The sequence below is a fragment of the Genypterus blacodes genome, unplaced genomic scaffold (genome assembly GCF_046128005.1).
Source record: "Genypterus blacodes isolate CSIRO-AG114 ecotype Tasmania unplaced genomic scaffold, CSIRO-AGI_Gbla_v1 ptg000140l_1, whole genome shotgun sequence".
NCBI lineage: Eukaryota > Metazoa > Chordata > Actinopteri > Ophidiiformes > Ophidiidae > Genypterus > Genypterus blacodes.
Window position 1 is genome coordinate 45,467 of NW_027466942.1, and position 17,197 is coordinate 62,663.

Genomic DNA, 17,197 nt, shown 5'->3' on the forward strand with positions numbered 1-17,197 from the left:
CTTCAACAGCCAACCAACCAAGAGTCAGTGTAAAAAAAAAAATCTGTGTTTGAGGAACTGTTTTGAAAAATGTACAAACATACCAACAGGGCAGAATGCTAGAACTTTAATAAACAATAACACATGTTTAAGACGGACCACTAAAGAGTACAAACAGTTTTTGGGACTGTGAAACAAAAAACAAGAGCATAAATCAAAAATGGGACATAATGTAATATCAACAGCCCTGAGTATAACAGTATACTGATTCTTTCATTCAACAACAAAACAATCATGTTCTTTTTCAGTCACATTTCAAACTGAAAGAAACCTTCTGCTCTCTCCTTCAGGTGACCCTGCAGCGGTCAAACCATTGGAGACTGATCTCATTGTTTTAGGTGATTATTGGACTTTTAATTCTGCATATGTGCGTCTGAGCAGCCACTTTGGAAATGATGTCAACACTCGAGCAAAGTATCTCACAAACTATTCTGTCCAGCATGTTTGTCACTATGAGACATCGTATAACTGGGGAAGCTTTCTAACATCAGCTTCTCCTGGACACTTATTTTGCGTGTCATCTTCACAACATCTGCGTCAAGTCGGTGCAAAATATGTGTGGCTGCTCTCAATATTTAAAGTCTCATCCTGGTCTGAGGCACTGAGGGTTGAAGATATAAAAAAACACAGCACATACAATGAGACACATTCACTTTGTTCTGATTGAAACCATGAGACCTGAGACACATTTCTTTAAAAAAAAAAAAAAAACTGATTTAGATTCCGAGTTGTCCTTTGGCAATTTCTGGAGACGCACACGCACAAACACACACCTCATGGCATAAAGAGGAGAGGCTGCATGCTGATGAAGGTGAAGTTGTAGAACTGCGGCAGGCCCTGGTGGACGGTGCTGTTGAATTGGGCCCAAGAAAATGGTGGGAGGCCGTCCTGTGTGGTTGGACCGTTCAACGCCTCAGCACGGAACTCACCAGCCATGTCAAAATCTGTAACCTGAGGGGGACGGGAAATACCGGAAACAACTGAAACTCTCAAGCAAAGCAGAGATTTAAGTAGACATCCATGCAACCTGTGTGAGCTCATCAGAAGAGAGCTCACCTTGGTGTCATAGCAACCTCCTGGAGAAGCTTTCCCTTCCTTCAGGTCGTTACGGCAACAGATGGACTTGCAGGGGTCACCTTTGGAATATGGATCCTTCTTGTAGTCTGAAAACAGACAGAAGAAAGCCAACACCAATGTTAGGGTCCCGATACGGACCAGTCTGTTAACTCTAACATCTGTTAAGGAACTGAAATATATCAATAAATCTAATAGTCTAAAACAATTCCATTGATTAAGCTGTTCATTTAAATAACCAGTCTCAAGCCCCTTGTGTTTACACTAGCTACAAATGTAGAGCACGTTGGGACAGAAAGACCTAAAGACGATAACCTTGTCATTGATTGATGTTCAAGTTAAGATGTATTAGTCAATCAATAGGGAAACCGATAAGAAATCCGAGGTAACTACACACCATTGAACCTCATGATGTGTTTCAGGGAGTCCAGGTCTTTGACGCCACCCTGGTCTCGGCGGAAGATCTTGGCCCTGGGACAGAGGTCGTAGGAGAAGTCCTCCCCGTACTCCTCCCACATGTCCCTGTAGCCGCTCATCGTGTAGATCCTGTGGTGGAAGGGAACGTTGTAGGACGGCCAGTAACCTGTGAGACGGAGACGGCCTGAATCACTGGGACATCTACACAAATGCATTTTCTGGATTGGGCTTTGCAGTATAGACCTCTTACCTCTGCGCAGAGCTTGTGATTGGTCAGAGTATTCCACCAGCCCAGGGATCTGCTCCACCACAGTCAGAGCTCCATCATCGACGCTGTGGCCGAGCTTCACTCTGCTCCTGTCCAGCACCATGTACTGGTTGTTATAGGTGCCTGGATGCAGCCAGAGAGAATGGAAAATGTGAAACTTTGAAAATGAGCAACCAAGTCTTTGCTCTCAGTCCTCAAAACACCTCGTAAATTCATTTGTACCTATACTTCATTCTCTACAAATAGATCCCTATCACGATGCTCTCCTCACCAGAGTTATACATGGAGAAGGTTTTTGCCCACTCTTCCCCGTTATGAGCTAAACTGTGAGCCAACCTGACTCTCTGCCAGGCCAGCAGGCTGCTGGGGGAGATCTGGTCAAAGAGGGAGGAGTTAAAAACATCGTTGGTGGTCTGGGTCATCATCAAACCACTGCCCAGAAGGTAGAAGTCATCTAGAGACACCAGGAAACCTGAAGAAGAAACATCCAAGTGCAAACAAGCTCATCTAACATGTGGCTTATCTAGTCCTGATGTTGGTTTGGATGATGGACAGCAGGTTGTGTGTGATGTCAGAGGGTAGAGGTGATTAGAAGGAGTCCTTTGGTTCCTACCAGGATAGCTGCTGAAGGACAGTTTCCCAGTGGCGGTGTGAGGCTCCGTTATGTGGAAATCCCAGTGCTTGTAGATCCGCATGGTGGCGGCGTAAGTGTACCAGCTGGAATGAGCGAACAGAAGATTCTCAAAGCCAGGCAGCATCTGAGTGAGAGAGCAGGACACAGCAGGATGGATTACAATGAAGTGACCCTTTATTGTTTGCACTCTTCACTTTAGCTGCTGTAACACTGTACCTGTCCCCGCTGTGGGACAAATAAAGGATCATCTTATCTTAAGAATCTAGACTCAGTGTCCTAAAGGCCTGCACAATATGGGAAAAAAGTCAGATTGCAACATTTTAATATGTTATGCTTTCTTTTTAACTCGCCAACTCCTAACTCTCCTCCCCCACACACACGAGCTGCTGTGTATACATACAGTCTGGTTGATGTTTAACATGTTTAACCTCTGACCTTGATCAGAGCTGAGCAGTGTCCCATCCCTGGAAGTTTGAAGTCTCTGTTGGGCGACTTGGAAGAAGGGACCAAGGCAGGGATCAGGTCCAGCAGGTCGCCTAATGCGTTCAGGAACTGGACATCAAACATGCTCAGAGGCTGTGGGAAGGACACCAGATTACCAGGAGTTAGTCAGCAAAGTCATTCAAAAACAGGCCTGGGAATACTTATGACTGACAACTAATGTTATTCTAGACAAGAAGAAATCAGGATCTATAGAGTGGAACGTTTGAAAAACTGTGGATGTGTTTTTTGAAGGTGTTGAAGGTTTTGTGAGTAGTTCAAGGGCATTTGGGAAGTGAATATATATATATATATATATATATATATATATATATATATATGAATATTTGACACAGAGAGTGGATCAGCTGTGTATCTCCAGGCCATCCTACCCTCTTCCCTTGTTTCTTTGCCCAGTGTGCCACTCCAGCTTGTAGTCCGTCCATCTGAGCCAGGATGAAGCCGGCGTGTTTCCACAGAGGATCGGAGCTTTTGTTGAGTTTCACCTGCTCCCTGGTCCATGCATCCTGCGCCCTGTGTGTAGAGGGGGGGGGGGGGGGGCGTTAACTGCCTGCTCACATCATGAAGTATATATGATATTTAAATCAGTCAAAAGATGTCACTGTTGTGTTTAAATTGAATTATACAAACATGGACAAACAAAAAGTGCATCTTTCCAATAAGGTCAAATAAGCCTAAACATTATAATGAAATGTGTTCTGACCCGGGCTGGGATGTAGAAAGACACTCGTAGGGAAAATCTGCAGAGTCTTAAATGTGTCAGAGGTCAAGCACCTTCCACCAAAGAGAGGAAGTTTGGGGTTTATGATGACATATGGGTTTCCTCATTGACTACAAGCTGCTTTAAAGAAGCTTTCTGAAGCCAAGATTGGACTCATGGGTGCCTCACAGCTCAGCTCGTCTCTCTGGGATAAACAGGAGTTATTGTGATCACAGGATGATTGACTGGATTCTGTGCTTACTGTTTACGCTGCAAGATTGAACAATATGATCACAGTTAGGCTTTAAGTGAGAGCTGAGGTCAACTCTCCAGTACACTTATCATATTACGGAGTTTAAATAGTCGGCCTCGTGACCGAAGGAGTCAACAGTCACACCCACACGTGCTAGTGAGAAGAGGATATGAGAGCCAGTGCTGTGTGTGTTCTGTTTCACGTTTAAAAGGACTCACTTCATGAAACCCTGCACCGGACCCAAGATCTCTGGCTTGTGGATCAGCTGTGGATACATGTTGGTGTAGTGGTCAATCATCTGCCTGCAACAAAGATAAGCAGACAATAAGAAAGCTCACATGTAAGCCCTGAGACAGCAAATATCTGTTTAAGTGTCAAGTTAAGAAAGATTCTGTCAAGCCAGCGAACACAAACAAGGCCCGGGTCTGTTCAGCTTCCTTCATAGTGCAGCCTCCTGGCATTTATAACTGAACTTGGTCACTGGCACTGTTGTGTTTTTATGAGTTGCAGCATTCTGGAGATGAAGTCATTAACAATTCACAATGAAGTCTCAAGTCTGGGCGCCAAATTGAGTTAAAGGGTTTTGTTTTTATTGTGTCAAGTCGTATCTCAGGCAGCTAAATGTTTGAATTCAGTCAATCTATGTGACTGAGTGAGATTAGAGTCAACAGCCATGGAGTCTTATCCTGTATATGTGTGATACCTACTGTGCAGTCAGGAAGCCTTCCAGGTATCCAGCCAGGAAGAACGTCACCTCATCAGACTCGGGGGTCTGTCCATACCCGGCTCTGATCTCCAGGACGCTCCAGCCTGTTCTGGACAGGGTGTCATTCAGGAACCCGTAGGCGTCCCCCTCTTTCTCCAGCACCCCCTCTTTCAGTAGGACAGTCTTGAGTGTGGGGTCCCAGTACACTGTGGCTGCAGTCACCTCTGGGAGGAAACCATGACAATGAGACACAGAGGCTGAAGGGTTCTAAACACACTGCTTTAATAACACAAGCTGCTTTCATCTCAACAAGGCAGAAAGTGATCGTTTCTCATTTAAACATCCTGGTTATTGATCCCTTCAGGCTATGGTACCAGATGAAATCAGCATTTTACGAAACGGGAGAAAAGAGGGAATGTCTCCTGTCCCCAAACACTAAGACTATATTGATGAACGTTATCTTTCTGTTTTGCGTTTATGCGAGAATTCCTGATCAGGTCGGGGGAAACGACGCCCACGTTAATTTGGGAATGATCCTATTTGTGTAAACTGAACTGCATGATATAAATCAAATATTATCTCCCAATTGTTTAAAATCGTAACAATTCTACGGAGTGACTTTAAACTTTAAAGTCACTCACTCACTTTAAAGTTTAAAGGCATGAATGTAATGGAACATACAGGTCCGTACCTGTGGTTGTTCAAGCCAGCAAACAAATATAGCTGCTTACAATCTAGACTCAACAGATTTGTCCTAAAGTCGACCTACTTACTGTCAGCAGAGGCGAACGTCGTAATCAAGCAGAACAGAGCACAAATACACAGCGTCTTTCTTAAAATCATCGTTACTTCATCAAAAAAGACACAAGCGAGGTGACAGAAGTGGTCTAAGTGAAGAAAATAGGCTGGTTTCACAAACACATGACAGGAAATCAAACGCGGTGGTTTCCTCCTCGGTGGACTTTATAGAGCAGAGAAGTCCGTGATTGGCTGACAGACGGGCTGAGAATGACTTACTGACTAATAACAATGAGAGGGAATCATTAAAAGCTTTTCTGTGACAACTACTCGGCTTTATTAAGACGTTTTGAGATGTTTTGTGTTTAAAATTTGATCAGCGATAAAAGATTAATGTACACCCCAGATGGGACTCGAACCCACAATCCCTGGCTTAGGAGGCCAGTGCCTTATCCATTAGGCCACTGGGGCGGAGTTACACATTTGTAACGGTTTTCAGTATTCTTACAAAATAGCGTAACACAGTTCTGCTTGTGTTGTTGCATTTTAACGGTAGCTTAGCTCGCTAATTAGCAACAGGCGAGTTTCATGGAACTTACGTCGTCAACTCAGTTCGGCTGAGCTCCATTTCAGGACACACACCCTTCTCGACAGATGAATGTAGACGCAGACCAAATATTAGACCTTTATATTTAATACATTACAGTTATTTGACAAAGAAATAAGGAAAAACAGTGAACGAATATTTTCTTTTCAACTCAGAGCAGAACTGTGATGTGATGCTGCCCCCTGCTGGCCACGGCACCGTCACAGCGTACATATGGATGTGGAAACAAACCTGAACAGAACATACATCTAGAACATACATGTGCAAGAAGATGCAGACATTTTCAGCAAATCTGATTCATTTTGGAATGTCACAAGTATTTCCCAAAGCTTGTCACAAACCTTCATGTTGGAAAGGAATGATTGACATGTAGTGAATGTGACGCTATGACGGTGTGTGTCCACCAGGGGGATCAACACCGCTACACAGCTGTCCGGTGTTTCAAGCATAATACAAAGACACAATGGCAACAAAACAAAACAAAACAAACAAACACATGAAACCCCAAGCATGCAGCGTGGCCATCCAAAGACAGATGACGTGATTACACCGTGATGTTATTCTCTGGATAGGTGGCCATGGGCTTGGGAACGCAAAGTCTCCCTTCTGTAAAGAGCTGAGTCAAGCAGAGCGGACAGATTACACATAGATTGCACGTGGGCCAATGTTGTATCAGAGACAGTGGAGTGTAACACAATCACACACCTGCTTCAGTCAGTTCAGTATTCAGTGTCAATGCCTTCACATTTATCCCTTTATTCATTTCCCAGTGATGAGGAGAAACGTCTCTCTAGTGCCACTTCAATACATCTTCAGGTAGATTCAATGGAGATCAGCCACTTCTCCAAACATTCACAAAATCAGATTAAATAGAAAAAGGCACAGCGCCAATGCATAAAGTCAGAGAAGCCTCCAGAACCCACCACAGCCCAGAAACCAACACAAAGCTCTGTCACGCTCACACTCATGCTGCAGCCACCTGAAGCAGGGCAGAAGGAGGGCAGGAAGCCAAAAACATAGAGTAAGAGAATGACATGGATGTGGAATTCAACACACGACATCATTGGGCTGTACTTAACGCTGTACACGCTCCAGTGTTCATCACGCCTGAGAGGCCCAACTCATTCATCATCGATCAGCTTCTCAGCGCCGTTCTCTGCTTGTCTGCCTGTGATAGTTCCTCCTTCTCCTTCTCCTCCTCCTGCGCTCTCCTCTTCCTCCTCGTCGTCGTCATCTTCGGTGTAGGAGTAGGACTGGCTGCTGTAATTGATCATGGTGCGGGAGAGGTCCACCTCGATGGGGAAGACGTCCGCCTCCTTCAGAACAGCGTAGCAGTCGTCGTAGTAATGTGACATCCCTGACACGAAGCGCTGCAGCTGGAACACAATGTCCTGGACTGGAGAGGAGAGGAAGAGGAGGAGGAAGAGGGGTATAAAGGAGAGAAGAGACAGCATATAAAGTGGAGTTTGAATGTTAATAGATGCTGGGCACAACGACACAGCGGCTGTTTGTGTGACTCCATGTCTAGTGTTCCTACATTGGTGTCCAGTTGATGCCAGGCCCGTATCTGTGCTGCGTCTTTCATATCAAACACTACAGCGCCTGGCTCCTCTTCATCTAACAACCCTCATGCCTCCAACTCTTCCTCCATGGAGCAGAGAACCTATCCATGTTCTGAAGACCAGATTGCTATTGTTGTGTTAAATCTCTGCTGTGTCTGAATGACTGTTTTCCCTTCTTCCTGCTCCTTCTCCTTGTTTGTTTACTTTGGTAGCAGCAGTGCCAGTTCACCCTTGTTGCTGCAGTGAGTGACTGTTAAGTTCCATGTGAACACAAAGCAACCGACCGTGTTTCTGATCCAGCAGTTCTATCTTCTCCAGAACGTCCTTCCTCATCTTGGCAAAGCGAGCTCGTGCTTCCTGCCGACACCGCAGCACCAGTCTGTACTCGTAGTTTCCTGTGCTGACGCGGTACAGGGGCTCTCCCATGGCCTGAGGGAACAAGCACCTTACTCAGTGTTTCAGCCAATGAAATCTCTCGTCTCTAGATCTGGGGCTCCGACCTCTCAGGACCAAGCAGGCCCGTGTAACACAATCAGTACCTTAACAAGCTCTGAGGGGACTTCCTTTATGATTATACATAAATCAATACTCTAAGCATGCTTTGATCTGTGCTGATTTCAATCACATGCTGGTGTTGTGGTTGACTGAGTCACTGCCTTGAGTCACTGTTGCAGTACAGTCAAAGTCTCAACGGGTAAATGAACCTAAATGAGTGTTTGACTTCTACAGCTGAGCTCTGGAGAAACCTGAATGTGATCATGTGATGTAAATGGGTCGTACAAAGAGAGCTCATGTCATCTAACTGCAGTGTTTAAATGTATTCTAGGATTCTTCCAGTGTGTCCCAGATAAAGTAAGATGGGAAAGGATCGGACTTGAGCTTCTAAGAAAAACACACGACTCTATTTGATGTCCTCTTCCATGCTGTACTCACAATACTGCTGTATTCTTCATCATCCATTTCCTTCACCTTCAGACAGTAGGACTAAAAGACAGAAGTGTTTCCTGTTTGTTATTCTGTTGATTGATGCTGAATTAGTTCAACAATAATGCCAAAGTAAGAGTGAGAGTCGCACGGCCTCACCAGGTATTCAAACTTCACGTCCAAATACTTGCGGATGGTGAGCTTGGTGTCTGGTATGGCCTTGTAGAGGTACGTGTTCAGATCGTGGAGCATCTGCAGATATGAGGACATGATCAAGCACATGTTTAACCTTATAGCATGACAAAGAACATGCATACGACAAAGGAGAGCCAGAGAAGAGGGCGGCTGGACATGATTTCATGAAAGAATGTTAACGATTCATACAAACGTAACTCTCAAAAAAACTTACAGAAGGAAAGGAAGAACACACACACACACCCACATATACACTTTCCCCTTCACTCACACTGTCAATCACACCATACAATTAAAAAGAAACCCCCAGGCTTCTGAGCCCTAAAGGTTTATGCTCACAGGTTTGATCGTCTTCAGGAGCTGAATGCCGTATTTCTCTATGTTGCGATGTGCGTCTGCAAACTTCACAAAAGCCTCGCTGGCAGCACTCTGGGGCTCTCGTACGCCGATAACAGAGAAAACATCTCCAAAGGCTGGCAGGGGGGGGAGACAGACAGACAGCGTTACTGCAAGGGCTCTCAGTTCAGCTCCACAAAATGTGTCAGAAGTTTTGAAGAGAATGCCAAACTATACATTTATACAAAAACAACAAATGGTGATCCTGCTGACGTACCCCTGTGTGTTTGGGAGAGATCAAAGAAAGCTCTGAGCAGCCTCTTTGTGTGCTCCATCAGTCCTACCAGGGGACAAAGACATGATTACACACGGGACATTCGGACCAGTACACAAAACCCTGTGATGAAGGCCAGCTGACCTTTGTAGAGCTCTGCAGTCTTCTCCAGTTCTTCCAGTCTCTTGACCAGTCCGTCTGTAAAGCACAAAGCATTCCATTTACACACCTTGCCTCAAATATGTGTGTGTAATAAAGCATAAAAGGAATTAAGTAGTGTATCATCAGTTAAACGAGTAGATAATCATCCCACCGTTGCATAGAATGGCTCTGCTGAGGCCCAGAGCGTCTGCAGTGCCAGAGCTCATGTTCTCCACCAGGCGGTGCTTCACTTTCTTCAGCACTGAAACACAAAACATAACGGTTTAAGGCTCGACTACACTGGACAAGAATACTATCCAAACAAGCTACCAGTGAGCACATTTAAATCAACTCAAGCGATTTGTTACCAATGTCCAGAGACTTCCCCTGTTTGGGGTCGGCCTGTAATTTGTTGTAATGGATGGATGCTTCTCCCTGTTGGAACGGAACAATCACATCACCATCACATGGAACAAGAACTCAAATATAGAACACAACATGTTATTCTATGACATTTGAGGGAGAATTCATATCAGTATTTCCCCTCCATAGTGAAGGCGTGTGTGCAGTGTTTGTAGAGACGGGGCTGAAGCACCACCGTCTAATCCTTTCATTCCCACACTGAGCCCTCTCTTTCATCCACCAGGCAGGAAGTCAGGGAACTTCCTGGGTGCAAACAAAGAACTGCTAAATCAGCACAGCCACTCTGCACCAACGTTATGCCAAATACCGTGAGGCCATTTGATTCTGGCTGCTGCAGGACAACGTGGCCGTGCCTCATCTCCACTGTCCCAGGCTGGTCTGCACCTCTAAACTGACTCATCTATCACAGAGGCAACAGTTCACTGTAAGTAACCTCAATCACGCCACGCAGACGCAGGGCAGTAGGATTTACCACAGTGCTGGAGGAAATGAAACCATGAAATCCAGGTCTTATGGTGTCGCTTAAAGGACAAGCAAATCAAGATGTCTCCACTTTGGATGTGTCTGTCTGTCTGTCTGTCTGTCTGTCTGTCTGTCTGTCTGTCTGTGTGTGTGTGTGTGTGTGTGTGTGTGTGTGCTACTACTTTACTATACAAAATAGTCCAAGTACTAAAATACAAGTTGGTAGCTTTGAGTCTGAACCCTAACCCTGAGCGATGACTTGAATTGTATTGAATTGTGATATTGGCTGTTAATACAATTAAAATGGACCTGATTTGACTTGAATAGACACACACAGCTCTGTTTGTCAAGCAGAACCTTAGTGTTTGTTCATCGTCCATGTTTTTATTGTTACTGTGACGCTCTGCTGTGAAGCCCATGATTTGTGTTTACACTTTTATGGATTCACTAGAGGCTGTATTTTTATTTATATGATTGAATTAAACTGGGATTGGGATCGGTTACAAACCAGACAACAATAAGGCTTCTTATTGATATTGCTCCAGCTCTAGTCTACCTGCACAGCTTGAATCATCTTGGCCACTTCAACCTTTGTCTTTCCTTTAACTGGCTTTCCATTCACGCCTGTGATTTCATCTCCAGCTGCCAGCGTCCCGTCCAGAGCTGCTGGGGTGTTATCAAATACCTAGAGACAACACGGACAGGATTAACACCACGCAACACACACTCACTGCTGAATCAGTGCCAATTAAAGCAACATTCAAAATATCACAGGTATGGGTGATTACAGGTCACTAACTACACTTTACCCACCTGTACAATGTAAAGACAGGGACAGTATTGAGCCCCTCCCCCAATGCTGATCCCAATTAGATTATTAGCATCTTTCTGCAGAGCCACAGTGCCAGGTACTGTTGGTATCCCCCTGTTAACAGCAATATGTTTATAATGCTGGCGTTTGGACGGCTGAATTATTCCAGGTAAAAGCATTAAAAGTAAACATTGTGTGTGAAATAAAAATAGAAAAATGGAAGCACGACTTACAGTTTGTCCTCCTCCAATTCGTAATCCATGTCTGTAAACATGGTGGGACAGTGTCACCCGTGTCCCTGTGATTATAACACAAACACACGCAGTTACACACATGTGCTGATAGACTGAAGACAAGGAGAAGAAATATGATATTCAGCTGTGTTAGCTAAACCTGTCTGACAAACTGCGGGGAGCAAACACTGCATGCCGACCACCTCACTTTAACGCTGCTTGGTGTTATTACCAAGGTATAAATACAGTTAAAGCTTTGAGATTGCGCGACTGAATTATCTGTCATAATATCTTATGGTGACGTCAGCCTACAGCACGAAAATAGCATGCTAACGCTGCTAATGAGCTAGCTGCTCTAGTATAGTTCGGGGCGAAATATCATTTTCATTTGTTCAGAAACATTCCGTTACTACTTACAGTTCGCAGTTGTGTTCCAGCAAAACTCGACTTTAATCGTTACGCATTAAGAATAAAAGATATCCATTGTGCTGTAGCTTAAAGACACAAATGTTTGATTTCCGGTGAAGGATGTTGTTTACTTTCATTCGTCACTTCCTGCAACTTCGGGAAGCGGTTGTGGCTCCGTCTTCTTCTTCTTCTTCTTCTTCTTCTTCTTCTTCTCTTCGCGTTATTATGACACCTGTCGCCGCCCGATTTGGACCTGACTGATTTGGACCGCGCATGCGCGAGACAATGCGTGAGTGTTTATGTTAACGTCCAGAGAGCGTCTTCTTCTCCATCACCGCATCTCAGCGACATGCCTTCAACTGGAGAGGAAACACGGTAAATGAACATGCACACTCGTTTTTACCCACTATTTTCTGCCACAATGTTTATCTTAGTGAAGCCAGATATTAGCTTAAATTTATCATTATCATTTATCATTAAATTTAACGTTAGTCAGCAAAACCTGCGTATTTTCACATCGCCTCAATCTGATATTTGAAGAAAGGAGATAGAATTGTCACCTTATATACCTCTTGTTCATTATGCCTATAGATGTAGATGTCTGCAATGGAACAACATGCCTGTGAATAATCAATTATTCCCCCCTCAGGCCGTTTGACTTGAGTGCAGGACTCAAGCCCCGTGAGAGAAATGATATGAGGTTCACCTGCATCGACCCCAAGAAGTGTAACGTCTCTGAGTTTCCTGCTTTGAAGGTCCCTCCCTCCCTCCCTCCCTCTCTCTCTCACTCAAAACAACAAGATCCATACATTTTGAAGATCTTCCGTTGTGTACACATTCATGTCTTGCATCATTCGATTCTGTTGTGTTTCATAGGAGTGTTTGCCAGACAGCTATGATTACCATGTCTGCAATTACAAGACCATCAGTGATCCAGGTGATCATGTGAACTTCAGGGCCACTCTTCGTATGGCCTTGTCCACGGAGGAGGAGATAAAGCTTTGGCTGAAGTCTCACACTGTCACCTGGAGGGTGGACAGAACTGATCCAGGAAAGGGCCAGAAAGTCATTTTCAAGGTGATTGCACCTACAATCCCCTACAATCTTATTTTACAATCATGCATTTACGCACAATAAGGGTTACAAGTACGCACAATAAGGGGTACAAAGTGGAATATCCAGCAGAGGCCATTTAGTCTGTGGTCTATCTCCATCTGCAGTGAGAATTGCAGTGTGAATCAAATGAAAGAGAGGCTTGACGTTGATGATTGCCCCACCCACCTGCTCTGTCCTCTTTAAGGTGGACTTCAGATGCCAGCACAAGACGCGACCCCGGGTCATTGAAAAAGTGTCAGACAGGAGCAAGAACACAAACTGCCCCGCTAAGATGACTGTGACGCTCCTACACACTCAAGTGAGCAGAGGCAGGCAGAGTCGGTGAGTAAGGTTGACATCTCTGATCTGCTCCAGGTTGAGCTCTGTTGTCCTGATTTACATAGGGAAGAAAATGCCATGTTTGTCTCCTATGTCTCCTCAGAAGCACCGACCCTCACTTGCCCACCTTTCCTACAATAGTAACCATCTGCAGTGACCACAACCACAACTTCCATGTGACTGATGCACTGAGGCCCCGGGACATGGGAGACAAGACAAAAGGGAAACTGAACAAGGTTTTTCATGCAGGGCGCAGAACGTCCCAAGTCCAAGAAAAGCAGTGGGATCCATAATATCACCTTCATCTACTTCTTCTTCTTCTTTTTAATTTCTGACAGACTAGGTGCTTTACCAGCGCATTGCTGCCTTTCATTGATCTGAAGTGACATTAAATTCAAATTAATTATACTATAACCCAGTGTCTCTGAGAAACAGTAATACTATGTTTGATGTCTTTGCTCTCCTGTCCTAAGAGTGTGTGTATGGCGTGGGTCGTCACGTTAGGCCCAGCCAACTTTATATACACGTGTCTTCTCTCTTTGAAACCCTTCCTGTTTTGTAAAAGCACACATTTAACTCTTTGTATTCATCCAACAAACCTTAATCTGCTTGGAAAGACATCCTCCACCCTCTCAGTTTAGTATTGAATCTGTTTTCCTTACACTTACAACAACGAGTGTTACTCCTCCAGTCACTACACGTGACATAAGAATGTGGAAAATGTCACGTTATTGGGATTCATCAAAAAGGGAGACGAGAGAAGGAGTGCATATTTCTGGAGAGAAAGAATTTTTCCCTGAAATCTTTATATCCATCTATCCACACATCCATCCAGAAAAAAAGTCTGAATAACAAGAAAATACATGAGAGTGGTGCAAAATTAAAATTAAATATTAAATCATATTAGTGCTGAAGAGTTCAGGGGAGGCAAACAAAACATGAACAGAGAGATACAAATGTTTCTCACTGTCTCATCATTTAAACTTGATTTCCTTCCTTCTCCTTAACTCAGTTTGTCTTTTAATTGTCTGTTGATGGTTCCAGATATTTAATTATGAAAGCAAACAGGCTAAAACTGTGAACTAGACCTTCGGTACATGTTAAAGAAGATGAATACTGTGATTGTTGAGATGTGCTCTATATCACAATATTCAATGTACAGGTCTGAACCATTATGCAAGACCATTTTAATAATCTAGCAGAAAATATAATGAATTTAAATACTTATAAACACATCATCACGCAGTTTCATTGATAGGATTAGCTTTGAGTACCATTCACTTTAGTAGGTCTTTATCTCCAATGTAATGATCTCCAACCTGAGAAGATCTTCAGATGAAGCACATCTTGGTTAAAGACAGTGGCCGTCTTGGTTGCAGTGATAATTCAATCTGAAAGCATTGTCGCGGCCGACTCAAATGCTGAGATAAAATAGAGGGACAGTCCAGTTGGGTTGCAAACAAAGGTAACCATTTATTTAGCAATCAGGCAATTCAAACACAGCATGTGGGAAGGCAGCAGCTCCTCTGAATGACAGGGATAGTGGGATCATAAGGCTTCCTGGAGTTTTTGGGTCCAGGTGCTCCCAGTTGCCTCGTTTCCAGCTCCGCCTACCTGAAACACATGACCATACGGACGAAATACAGGCCACACGGCCGTCACAACATACATGTATATAAACTTACCAATCAAGCCTCTTGTTTCCACAGAGGCCCGGGGACACTGAGACCATCAACCAGCTCCTGTTAGATCGAACACCAGCATCCAAACCCAGCATGGTATGTACAACCACCTTATGTTGTTATTGATATTATTACTGAGCTCTACTATTTGTTTTTTGGGATAAAACATTCCTGATATTCTTTTACAATATCGTTGTTCACCATTGTGATCTTAGCATTGTGTTACTTTCTTTTCCTCTTTTGTTTGTCAGGAACTGGAGTTGAAGAATGTGGCTCTGAAAATGGGAGATCAGCTGAAAGTGAAGGGATTCATTCTGCATGACGCTGACAGGTAACAAGTTAGTGTTTTTCTGCATGCTGCTTATGGAGTAAGTGATTCTGTTCTGATTTACTGTTAAAGGATAAGACAAAACATTCCTTGTGCATTTTCACTGGATGTGACCAAATGTTTTTATACCTTCTCTTTATCCACTTATATAACATATAATTGTAAAATATAACCCATGTCTCATTCAGAGTTCTGCACAGGATAAAGATCTGAAGAAATCTTTTTGACAATCCTCCATCCACTCAGGTTCCAGATTGACCTTGGCTATGATGCAGATGACCTGGCTTTGCACTTTAACCCCCGTTTCAATGATGACGATGGCGCTGTTCTCGTATGCAACTCAAAGACTGCTGGTTGCTGGGGTGATGAGCAGAGGGAAACACACAATCCCCTACAGAGGGACACTGAAGTCAAGGTGAGGCAAAAGAGTGGGGAGAGTAAATCTCCTTGAAAAAGTGAAGAAAATATGACATCTCTTTACCATAATACAATTTGTATTTCCATCTTTTTTTGGGAGTATGAGGCATCAGGCTGCATCAAAGCATCAGAATAATATCATTTGTATGTTAATATGTTGTTTTTCTAGATTGTGATGAAGCTCGCTGGAGAATTATTTGAAGTGGAGCTCCCTGGTGGACAGGAAGTCCAGTTCCCAAACCGCGTGGACATAAATGTCATCAACTACATAAGAATCAGAGGGGACTTCAAACTGACCTCCTTCAAGATCTGCTAGGACACACAGCTGTTTGAACACATGTGCTCCTCACCAGTCTTGTTTAAGATTTGAGACCTTGTCAAATGGCTTTGAAGCATCATTTGCAAAGAGAAGTTAAATTTCTCCCTGTGCATGTGTATAGCATCAATGTTTAAACTCAAATGTTGAATGTAAGAAATATAACTGGTTCCAAAAAGTGCTTACAAAGAAACAAAGCTATGATCCATGTGTAATTATGACAGAGCAGCATTCAGACTTGATGATACAAAGACACCGGACCACAGGAAGCTGTGACTGCAGAGAAATCAAAACATGGACACAAATTGGATCATGACAGCACAAAGTAAAAGATTGTAAGAGCTTCTTTGTTTCCTATAAAGACTGTGGTTGATCATAAATGGCTGGCTCGATTTCATGCTTATACCTCTGCCAAGGAAGTTATGTTTTCACCTATAGTAGTTTGTCAGCAAAGACTCAAAAATAAATAGAAATGCTGCTTGAACTATTACTACAATCCAATATTTCTATCATTTGTAAGGGGTATCAATAATTTTGTCCACCTCATTCGTTTTATTTTGATATGTTACATCAATAAGCAAAGTGTTAGTTCAATTAAATATGGAATACAGATGTGTTGATGCCAATTGCTTTTCTTAGTTTCAACTTATTTCACAGAACATTGTGTGGTTTCACAGGAACAGAAGCTTTCAGCCACATCAATAAATACAAACGACCTGTGGTGCCATTTAGCATTCTCTTTCCTTCTATTTATCCATCCTTGGAGAAACTATCAAAATGTGAATGGTAAATTAATTTTAACATCGTCAATGTACAGTGGCAATGCTGTAACCGCGGCACCAGGAACTACAGCCGAAACAGAAGTTTCTGATTTAAAAGACGGGGCGCTTCTTGGTTTAGCGAGAAAAACGCACAGACCAATTGCATGCGAGTTACACTATCCCACGTGATACCACTCAGCCAATCAAGTCTGTGCATTCCAGGCGGGAAACATGATTGCGACTCTACAGTGCAGACAGGTGAGAGACTTAGAGATAAGTTAAAGACTGAAGAAAGATGAAGAAAGCGCCATACAGGTAAGAGAAAACAGATAAACAGAGGAGTGAGACGGAGAAAGGGAGACAAGTGCTCTCATAGCCACACTCCTTAGCCACACATTCACTGCCCAACAACCTGCTCACGAGTGTTCCCTCAGAGCGGCCGGGATTGTTCTCTTCTCTTTTTTGTGTTGAGATTTATTTTCTGTAAAATTAGTTGAGACTGTTGAGTTTTTCTCCCTTTATTTGATTAAAGTTTAAGTTAAGCACTATTTGA

The 17,197-nt window shown here is 43.5% G+C and overlaps 3 protein-coding genes and 1 non-coding gene across 5 annotated transcripts; 1 reads left to right on the plus strand and 3 right to left on the minus strand.

Annotated features, from left to right (window-relative positions):
- Nucleotides 1–91: 91 nt before the first annotated feature.
- On the minus strand, nucleotides 92–5,531 carry plbd1a (phospholipase B domain containing 1a). Its single transcript, XM_076165047.1, has 11 exons — nucleotides 5,366–5,531; nucleotides 4,594–4,816; nucleotides 4,105–4,188; nucleotides 3,305–3,446; nucleotides 2,868–3,008; nucleotides 2,412–2,556; nucleotides 2,070–2,270; nucleotides 1,781–1,921; nucleotides 1,511–1,696; nucleotides 1,096–1,202; nucleotides 92–990 (listed from the first exon to the last, which is right to left on the minus strand). Exons 1-11 carry the CDS (start codon nucleotides 5,433–5,435, stop codon nucleotides 814–816), a joined length of 1,617 nt encoding a protein of 538 aa, XP_076021162.1. The 5' UTR covers nucleotides 5,436–5,531; the 3' UTR covers nucleotides 92–813.
- Nucleotides 5,532–5,728: 197 nt separating this feature from the next.
- trnar-ccu (transfer RNA arginine (anticodon CCU)) lies at nucleotides 5,729–5,801 on the minus strand. Its single transcript has one exon. It is a non-coding gene; the product is annotated as a tRNA-Arg (tRNA).
- A 205-nt stretch (nucleotides 5,802–6,006) lies between these two features.
- On the minus strand, nucleotides 6,007–11,875 carry pick1 (protein interacting with prkca 1). 2 transcript variants are annotated; one of them, XR_012964963.1, is made up of 14 exons: nucleotides 11,716–11,875; nucleotides 11,299–11,363; nucleotides 11,068–11,179; nucleotides 10,811–10,939; nucleotides 9,738–9,804; nucleotides 9,542–9,631; nucleotides 9,373–9,426; nucleotides 9,232–9,294; nucleotides 8,958–9,091; nucleotides 8,583–8,675; nucleotides 8,433–8,483; nucleotides 7,784–7,928; nucleotides 6,643–7,333; nucleotides 6,007–6,553 (listed from the first exon to the last, which is right to left on the minus strand). XR_012964963.1 is itself a non-coding variant. In XM_076165031.1 (13 exons), exons 2-13 carry the CDS (start codon nucleotides 11,337–11,339, stop codon nucleotides 7,059–7,061), a joined length of 1,254 nt encoding a protein of 417 aa, XP_076021146.1. In that variant the 5' UTR covers nucleotides 11,340–11,363; nucleotides 11,716–11,875; the 3' UTR covers nucleotides 6,007–7,058. The 2 variants fall into 2 exon arrangements, 1 of the variants encoding a protein (XP_076021146.1); XM_076165031.1 differs by having other exon boundaries at nucleotides 6,007–7,333.
- An 83-nt stretch (nucleotides 11,876–11,958) lies between these two features.
- Nucleotides 11,959–16,748, plus strand: LOC143012005 (uncharacterized). Its single transcript, XM_076165033.1, has 9 exons — nucleotides 11,959–12,081; nucleotides 12,356–12,461; nucleotides 12,583–12,783; nucleotides 13,007–13,143; nucleotides 13,244–13,376; nucleotides 14,850–14,918; nucleotides 15,074–15,153; nucleotides 15,397–15,565; nucleotides 15,737–16,748. Exons 1-9 carry the CDS (start codon nucleotides 12,056–12,058, stop codon nucleotides 15,881–15,883), a joined length of 1,068 nt encoding a protein of 355 aa, XP_076021148.1. The 5' UTR covers nucleotides 11,959–12,055; the 3' UTR covers nucleotides 15,884–16,748.
- Nucleotides 16,749–17,197: the final 449 nt, after the last annotated feature.

Bases quoted from the DNA above. Each gene is read 5' to 3' on its own strand.
- pick1 (XM_076165031.1), bottom strand. From the start codon at position 11,339: ATGTTTACAGACATGGATTACGAATTGGAGGAGGACAAACT. The intron at 9,805-10,810 runs GTAGACTAGAGC...CCGTTCCAACAG, and splicing joins AGATGATTCAAGCTGTGCAG to GGAGAAGCATCCATCCATTA. The intron at 7,334-7,783 runs GTCGGTTGCTTT...TCTCCTCTCCAG, and splicing joins ACTGCTGGATCAGAAACACG to TCCAGGACATTGTGTTCCAG.
- LOC143012005 (XM_076165033.1), top strand. From the start codon at position 12,056: ATGCCTTCAACTGGAGAGGAAACACG. The intron at 12,082-12,355 runs GTAAATGAACAT...TTCCCCCCTCAG, and splicing joins TCAACTGGAGAGGAAACACG to GCCGTTTGACTTGAGTGCAG. The intron at 13,377-14,849 runs GTTTTTCATGCA...TTGTTTCCACAG, and splicing joins CAAAAGGGAAACTGAACAAG to AGGCCCGGGGACACTGAGAC.
- plbd1a (XM_076165047.1), bottom strand. From the start codon at position 5,435: ATGATTTTAAGAAAGACGCTGTGTATTTGTGCTCTGTTCTGCTTGATT. The intron at 4,189-4,593 runs GTAGGTATCACA...TCTTTGTTGCAG, and splicing joins GAAGGCTTCCTGACTGCACA to GCAGATGATTGACCACTACA. The intron at 1,697-1,780 runs GTAAGAGGTCTA...TCCGTCTCACAG, and splicing joins ATCACAAGCTCTGCGCAGAG to GTTACTGGCCGTCCTACAAC.